General features: G+C 40.0%; 1 protein-coding gene across 1 annotated transcript; it reads right to left on the bottom strand.

Moving 5' to 3' along the window:
* Nucleotides 1–574: 574 nt before the first annotated feature.
* LOC116235511 (cytochrome P450 2J6-like) lies at nucleotides 575–6517 on the bottom strand. The gene is made up of 9 exons (XM_090147475.1): nucleotides 6208–6517; nucleotides 5298–5460; nucleotides 5018–5167; nucleotides 3315–3475; nucleotides 2975–3148; nucleotides 2601–2766; nucleotides 1883–2070; nucleotides 1415–1556; nucleotides 575–1192 (listed from the first exon to the last, which is right to left on the bottom strand). The coding sequence occupies exons 1-9, from the start codon at nucleotides 6376–6378 to the stop codon at nucleotides 1014–1016; spliced, it is 1494 nt and encodes a 497-aa protein (XP_090003601.1). The 5' UTR covers nucleotides 6379–6517; the 3' UTR covers nucleotides 575–1013.
* Nucleotides 6518–7609: the final 1092 nt, after the last annotated feature.

The following is a 7609-nucleotide window of genomic DNA, read 5'->3' as shown; positions in this document are numbered from 1 at the left end:
TGGTAATTGGAAATGTTAGAGAGGAGAATGAAGATTTCCTTCAGTTTTATGTCTGTGAAATAAGTAACTTTCCACTTACGCTAGGATGTTATTAAAAGCAAAACTTATGTTTGTCCCTGTTGAACTTGGAAAACTGAGCATGTAGGGTGATCACAGTTGAATTTTAAGTGGTCCAGACTTTCCACGTTTGTTGTGGAAGTACAGGACAACAAGAGAAGGCTATATGTAATAGATCTCTACTGTGCTTGCTTTGACGAATACTGGCATCTTCTTTTCTTGAAAGGCTGTTATTTGTCTTCAAAGAGTAAATTATTGGATGCTGTAATGGTGATATTAAGCAGAAGGAAAGTTCTTGATAATACATGGATCTGAGAGCAGTGATAAAATAGAGAACAGATATAGGAAGTAGTAAAGAAAAAAGGGTGTGGGTATTTCCAAGTGGAATGTGATTATAAGAGACCATATTTTGCCAACATTGATGCATATGTGAAGCTGACACTGCTATATGAAGTGTTTTCAGGGAGTGGGAAAGGAAGAGAAGTCAAAACAGGGGTTGTGTGCCCTGGAACTTTCTGCAGGAGGAAGCAAGGAAACACCTGTGAACAGAAAGCAGTAACTGTGCTGAAGCAAATGGTGTTTTCAGGCATCCTTACTGTGTTGGAACAGTTGTGCCATTTCACATGTGATAAGTTACTGAGTGCACATTCAGGAAGCTGTTGTTACAGATCACTTCTCTAAAATAGTACATCTGATTAATTGTTACTGTGTGTGTAAATATGTTTTTGGTAACACCTTGAGTAATTGTATATACCTACGGTGTGATTATACGAGCTTTGTTGAATGCAGTTTTCTAGTTTCAGCTCATCTGCACGAGGTCAGCCTTCCTGAATAGAAATACTTCTATGTTAATTCTCTATGAGAGATATGAGCTATGTGAATTTGAATACAGATAAGATAGTGATATTTGTTCTGCAGTTATTGATGGGTCCCTCTGCTTTATGGTGTGTTGCAGATTAACGTGGAACAGCACAGATTTCATATGGATGTGGTTGCAGTATTGCACCCAAAATGTACTCCGGGTTGATTTCCTTTACTCCTTCAGGGAGCTGGAATGTGAATGCCCGAAGCAGATTAGTGAAAAAGATGAACAGTTCGACTCGTGCCATCTGTTCCCCCAAACACACACGGTGCCCTGCAGGGAAAAGAGAAAGAAGTTAGCAGTGTGAAGCTAAATTCTACGAAAAACAAACAGAGCAAGACAAAATTTGTGGGCTTTACAGTAAAATATGTGACTTTGAATCTTTGTGCCAAATATATTTTTATCAAAACGTTTCTTAATGTTTTAGAATTTAGAATGTTTGTTGTTGTGCTGCAAGACAAAATGAAGAGAGATGCTGAAATGTTGGGGCATTACCTGCTGAGAAGGGTAAAAATGCCTCTTTGTGCACAAAGTTGCCATCCAAATCGAGGAAATGGTTTGGGTTGAACTTCCAAGGGGTTGCCCAGTGGTCACTGTCATACACCACAGAGTGCAGATTTGGCAGCACAAGTGTGCCCTGCAAGAAAGAGATGATATTTTCTATGTATTGATTCTTCTCAGGCTCTTCTCTCTAGTAGATACTGTGCTATCCTATGTCTACAGCCAGGTGCTTGGCCTCAGCTTGCCCTTACCCTGCGTGCTTCTAGGCATAATAAACCCTTCTATCTTCTTTTTTGTCATAAGGTGTTACATATGGGCTCTGATTTGGAGCACTCAGCTTTGTTTCATGTCTATGACATGCTGCCATGTATTCTCTGCGCCAAGCCAGGAATTGTAGGAGCTGATGTGCTCAGCATAGTAAATATTAACTATCCAAAGCTTGGAGACATACGTACTCCATACCTTTTTAATGTGAAAGCCCAGCAAAGTCGTATTCCTCACACACAGTCGAGGGACCCCCACAGAAGTGATGTTGCTGTACCGCAAAGTCTCGTGAATCACAGCATTTGTATAGGGCAGTCTTTTGCGGTCTTCATAGCTGATGACGTGGGAAGGTTCCAGAACAGCCTCTATCTCTCTTTGAACTCTTTCTGCATAGTAATAACAATGTTTTAACTTTTTTTTTTTCTCTCTTTGTTTCCAGCCCCAAGATAGGGGGGAAAAGACTGTGCTACTTTGAAATGCCTTGGCATGTGTTTTGGCATCTGTGTTGGTTTCAGGTGATTGAGAAAATGCACATTCCCAAAGCACAGGATGATGTCTACGAGGGTAATGTGGTTCTGTGTTCTTAAAGTTTTCCTGTTTTGAAGGTTTTAAAAGTTCTGGCTGCATATGTAGTCATGAGCTTAGCAACGTATTTCTTATTTTATCTCACTGGAAGGGGGTGGCAGTGCTTTCTATTAATTAAAATGATCTTAATGAGCTGGTGGAGAAAGCACAAGTTTTTTGTTTTGGTTGTTAAGCTTTCATTTTTAGATCTCAATTATTGAGATCTGCCTCTTGTATTCATTGTTAATGTTTATTTTGATCTGTTGCACGTGATTGAGTGAGTGCTTACATTGTAATGGCGTTCATTACAATGTAATGTTGAGTGCAGTTCTCTGCTAAGGCTTTTACTCACCTTGTATTTCTGGATACTGTACCATATAGAGCAGTGCCCAGAGGAGGGTGGTGCTTGTTGTTTCAGTCCCTCCTAGCAAGAGATCAACCACGGTCTGAACCATATTGTCTTTATTAAACGTAGAGGTGGGGTCATCTTTGGTCTGTAGGATACATTCACATGAAGGCTATGAAATGGATTGTTTCATAAGTACAATTCCTGAGGTAGCAATGGGCATAACTTTTGTGGTAAATGGTGAGCAATCCATCAGTGCAAAACTCTTCAATGCCAAACAAAGTGTGTGTATTAAAATTCTATTATTGTCACTTGAAGAGCAAGTATTTGTAGTGAACACTGAGGCCAAGGAGGGGCAGTGGTGATAAATAGATACTTACTTTTGCTATTTGGGTTAGGTAGAAGTCAATGAGATCCTGTGGATCACTTGTCTTCTCTCTCTCATGCATCTGGACCTCATTCATAACTAAACTGTGCATGAAGTCATTGTAGGCGAACACCTTCTGATGTGGACCTGGGAAGTGGTGCATAAGCCATGGGAAAGCATCGTACATCTGTGATTGTAAATGAATAAGAAGAAATATGAGCATTTTTCAATGGAGAGCCCAATTCCGATTTCCTGATAACTGTAAAAGCACTGCAAGAGTCGTTTCAGTCACGATGGGAGGCAGTGCACAAGTTGGAACATGGGAAATTCTGATTAAATGTACAGGTTCTTACCCTGCCCCAGATAGTAGCTTGAAAGTAGATCACAAAATAAACTGCTTTGATAAGCTTGCTGAAAGATTCATCCTCGCTGGAGAAGCGATGGCCAAAAACAACAGCACAGATTATATTGGCAATGGCATGGACGATGGAAGTGCGGGGGTTGAAAGGCTCACCTGCAGGTACAGGAGCTACTGGTGAGTATTTCTGAACAGGTGGCAGTGAGAAAAATTAAGGAAGAGGAACACTTCTTTTAAAAGCAAAAATAATAGTAGTTCAAGGTGTGTGAAACTTGGTCTAAAAGGAGTCTGATCTTCTGCAGGTGAACTCATGCAAATCTCTGTAATGGCAGGGAATCTTTATTTTCAATCTGCTTTTAATTCTTGTAAAATAGGGTAATTTTTGCCTTTGAGAAGATGGATGCTAGGTCTCTCTTCCCCCACCTCTCTGAGCTGTGATCTGGGTGGTCTGGATGGATTACACGCCTTCGGATCTGCAGGCAGATATTTTAACTCAGGGCGGGGGGGGGGGGGTGAGGATAACAAAACAGAAAGGAAAGATTTTGAAGTCTTAATTTTTTAGTCACGTTGAATTGTCTTCTCTCTGTTTTGTTTTCAAGTGCAGCATAACATTCAACTATATATAATATATGTATATATATATTTTTCTCCTTAGACTGTGAGGGCAAAACTTCTGTAATTCTTATCATAGAATCTTGAAGGTTGGAAAAGACCCTTAAGATCATCTAGGCCAACCATCGACCCATCACCACCATCACCACCATGCCCACCAACCCACGTTCCTTATTTTAGAGGATGGAACACAGCTCTTGTTAGAAAGGGTTGAAGTAAACAGAAAGGTGAAATCTAGAAAAATAATTGAGTACATGTGCTGAAGGTGAGGACAACCTTCAAACTGGCCAGAGTAAAACAGTCCCCTATGCATTTGTGACTTCAGTCCAATACTTGTTCTGTTTCTCTGAAGCAGTAAATGAAACTACTGAGTTTAATATGGGGAAGAATTGCATGCAAGTAAAGATTTGGGCTGTACCAAGGCTTCATACCACCTGGTGTGCTCCTATCTTTTGTATCCACTGACCTTAGAAACGTTGCTCTCAGAAGTCAATAGGACCATTTTGCTGTATTTCTAAGGCTAAATGAGTTGGTGACAGGCCTTGGGAGACCTCTCTGTGCTTTCATGTCACTATGAAATATGATGTGGGTGAGGGATTTGGCTGTTCAGAACGTTTACATTTGGGTGTTTTGTTTTGGCATATTCTTAAAATTTTACCAGTTTCTATTCCCCACAAAGGAATTTTGTTGGACAACAGAATGATGTGCTCTTTGTGCTGGGCTTTTTTCCCTGCCAAATTGTAGAGGTTTGCTGCCCAGCAGGTCACAAATTCTGTTCTTTATGGAGGAAAACATACAGGCTTTCTATCCTCCTTGAATGTAAAAATTGTTACCAGCTGTCCCTGAGAAAAGGTTGATAATAAATATTTTCTAGTATCTTTATTAAAAAAAAAAAAAAAAAAAAAAAGCTTCATATTGCCAGCTGTGCAGACAAAACATTTTTTTCAAGAATGCAATTAAGAAGCCAGTAGAAGCCCCACTAAAAGGAAAAATATAGCTTGTAAAAAATGTGTTGTGAAACTTCAGTTCCCCTAACCCACTATATTTCAGAAAGCACTCCAAGTCTTATTTTCCTATTGAATTTACCTTTTGTGTTTGCGAAGATAGCCAGAAGATGAGAGGCCTCTGTTTGAATTTGATGCTCCAAGTTGTTCTTCCCAAATCCTAGGCTCCGTATGATGGTCATCCCAAAGCGTCTCTGTTGCTTCCAGGTGTGCCCACTTGTCAGAAAAATGCCTGAAGAACAAGAAACATTGATTTTGGTGCTGGGTAGGGAAAGCCTTTTGCTGCAGAAGGCAAAATTGGGTTTGGATTGGGTTATATTGCACTAGCAAAAAAAGATATGCATATTTTGGTATTGGAACACCTTTTTCGCCCATCATGTCCCTGTAGAATGGTGTGAGAGGTCTTCCAGAAGTCTCCTCTGAATGGGTGACGATGCCATCTTTTACTGCTTTGTAGCCATTCAGTACAACCACGGGAGTCTGTCCCATCCACACTGTGTAGATGTTGCCATAGATGGTGGTTAACTGAAGAGTTAATAACAGTGCGTCAGTGAATAGGAAACAATGCATTCACATGAGTATTCATTTTAAGAATCAAAGAAAAAAAGGAATGCATGCAAAATGGCAAAGATTTTCTGTTTTCTTTCACAAATGAAAATTGACAATGATCTTTTTTTCCTCCAACTTCCAAAAAAAGAAAAGAAATGCTTTTGCGTTTTTTCCTGTTGCTTTCCCACTATTGTTCATATTTGCTTTTATTGTCTTTCCTCAGATAATGCTTGTATTTTTCCTTAATCTGATGCAAATCTTGAGTTTTAATTGGCTTATTAAGAACTTGTGCTGTGAGCAGAACAAGAATTCATTTTTTTCCCCGCTTCATTTTAGTAATAAAATGTGCCTTGCTGACTTTTGGTTATACAAATATGAAAAGAAGGGTCCATTTAGAGTGTATGTTTGATCTGCTAATGGAGATTGGACCATCACAGCCTGGAGGTGTTCCAGTGACATTAGTGTCAGCCAAAGGAAATTCAACTAAAGATGATTTACAAGGTGAGAGTTATCAATGCAAGGACAGAGAACAAATCCAGTAATGAAACATGATGCTTATTGATATTTAAATTTAAGTTAAAATAGATTCAGACAGATTTTCAGCCAGAGATCACAGAATCACCGAGGTTGGAAAAGATCTCCAAGATCATTCAGTCCAACTGCCCACCTACCACCAATATTTCCCCACTACCCACGTACAAGAGATAAGACATAACTAAATACCTTAGCGAGAGTTTCTCGGCGAAGTTTGAAGTCCAGCAGCCACAAGTTCCCAATGATGGGGAGAGGAACTGGTCCTGGAGGGAGCTGGCTACGCATCCACTGCAGCTTCAGGAACTGCAAGATCAGGAGGGAGGATACCAGGGCTACAAACAGCTCAACAATCCCCAACATTATGGAAATCTCTGCTGCTCACTGCTCTTGTATGTGGCTTCCTCTGCAAATATGGTGCTGTGCAGATGGATGAGTGCTTCTACTGAAGACCAGCTCTCTCTAGGGAACCTATGCCTCCTTTGACCCTCTGTCTGTCTGTCTGTCCCTCCCTCTCGATCTACAGTTTGCCTAAGCTGAAGTCTTCAGAAAACTTGGAAATATGTGATCCCTCGCAGTCAGCCAAGCCACACCTACTCTCTTTTATGATCTGTAATTGTGATCTGTCACAATTTTTTGACGCATCCAGAATTTTCTTTCTTTTTTTTGGTGTGTGGTGTGTTGATATTGGGTTTTGCAGTCACTGTCAAGCAGTAATCCAAGAATACCAAATGTCTTGCATAATGGTAACACCTCCTGAAGTTTCTTATAGTTAAATGCTGAGGGTGTGTTACTTATTACCTTTCTGAAACACTGCCGTTTTTATGCGGTTTCTTTTGTGGAAGTGGAAATGTGTGCACAATAGGATACAGTCTGAGCAGAAAAACAATTGAATTCAAGCAACAGAAGGCTAAACTGAAGTTTCAAGTGCCTTTCTTTTCTTAGTTGCTATTCATTGACTTTCTCTGAAGTAGATTGCCTTAAAAGTGTCTGGAATCTCCACAACTGAAAAGCATCTCCCACCTTAACTATTTCTGTTGGGATGGTGTTGTAATTGTTATAATATAAAATAATTATAATAATTATATAATTATTGTAAGTTATATTATATATATTGTATGTTGTATATATTGTATGTTATAATACCAGGGCTTAGGTGTTGAGTTGCGGGTTGCAAAGGTGGATTTAGTGTGCTGTTTCTGTGCTGTGCAGGTAGTGCTTGGCACAGCAGTGTATGCAGGGCTTGCATGGGAAGGTGCTGTTCACACAGAGTGGAGACATTGAACAATGAAAACGGATTGCCCTCAGAACAGCCTCTTTCCAAAATCCTCTCTGCGAGGTCCTCTTCTACCTGCTCAGTCCCACCATTATTGGTTTCTTGGTCCTCTGATGCACATTGGTTTATTTAATGGAATGGAAGAGATGCTGAATGCCTTAGATTCAGCCACAGTACATCTGGTACTGCTCTCAGTAAGGTATCGCTAAGAAGCAATCCCTATTGTGTGGACAGTCTTAGTTTTGGCATTTCCTAGGGTTTGAGTATTTGCTTCAGCATTTTTGATGTATTTAGTAGCCTAAATATTGCACTTGGAAT

The sequence above is a fragment of the Phasianus colchicus genome, chromosome 10, assembly GCF_987193195.1.
Source record: "Phasianus colchicus chromosome 10, bPhaCol1.hap1.1, whole genome shotgun sequence".
NCBI lineage: Eukaryota > Metazoa > Chordata > Aves > Galliformes > Phasianidae > Phasianus > Phasianus colchicus.
The sequence above is the reverse complement of the archived record's forward strand: the minus strand, read 5'-3'. Positions and strand labels throughout refer to the sequence as shown.

Excerpts from the sequence above, each read along its gene's own strand:
- LOC116235511 (XM_090147475.1), bottom strand. The coding sequence starts at position 6,378 with ATGTTGGGGATTGTTGAGCTGTTTGTAGCCCTGGTATCCTCCCTCCTG. Across the intron at positions 5,168-5,297 it reads GGACATGATGGGCGAAAAAG|GCATTTTTCTGACAAGTGGG; the intron begins GTGTTCCAATAC and ends CTTGTTCTTCAG. Across the intron at positions 2,071-2,600 it reads ACAGTATCCAGAAATACAAG|AAAGAGTTCAAAGAGAGATA; the intron begins GTGAGTAAAAGC and ends ATTACTATGCAG.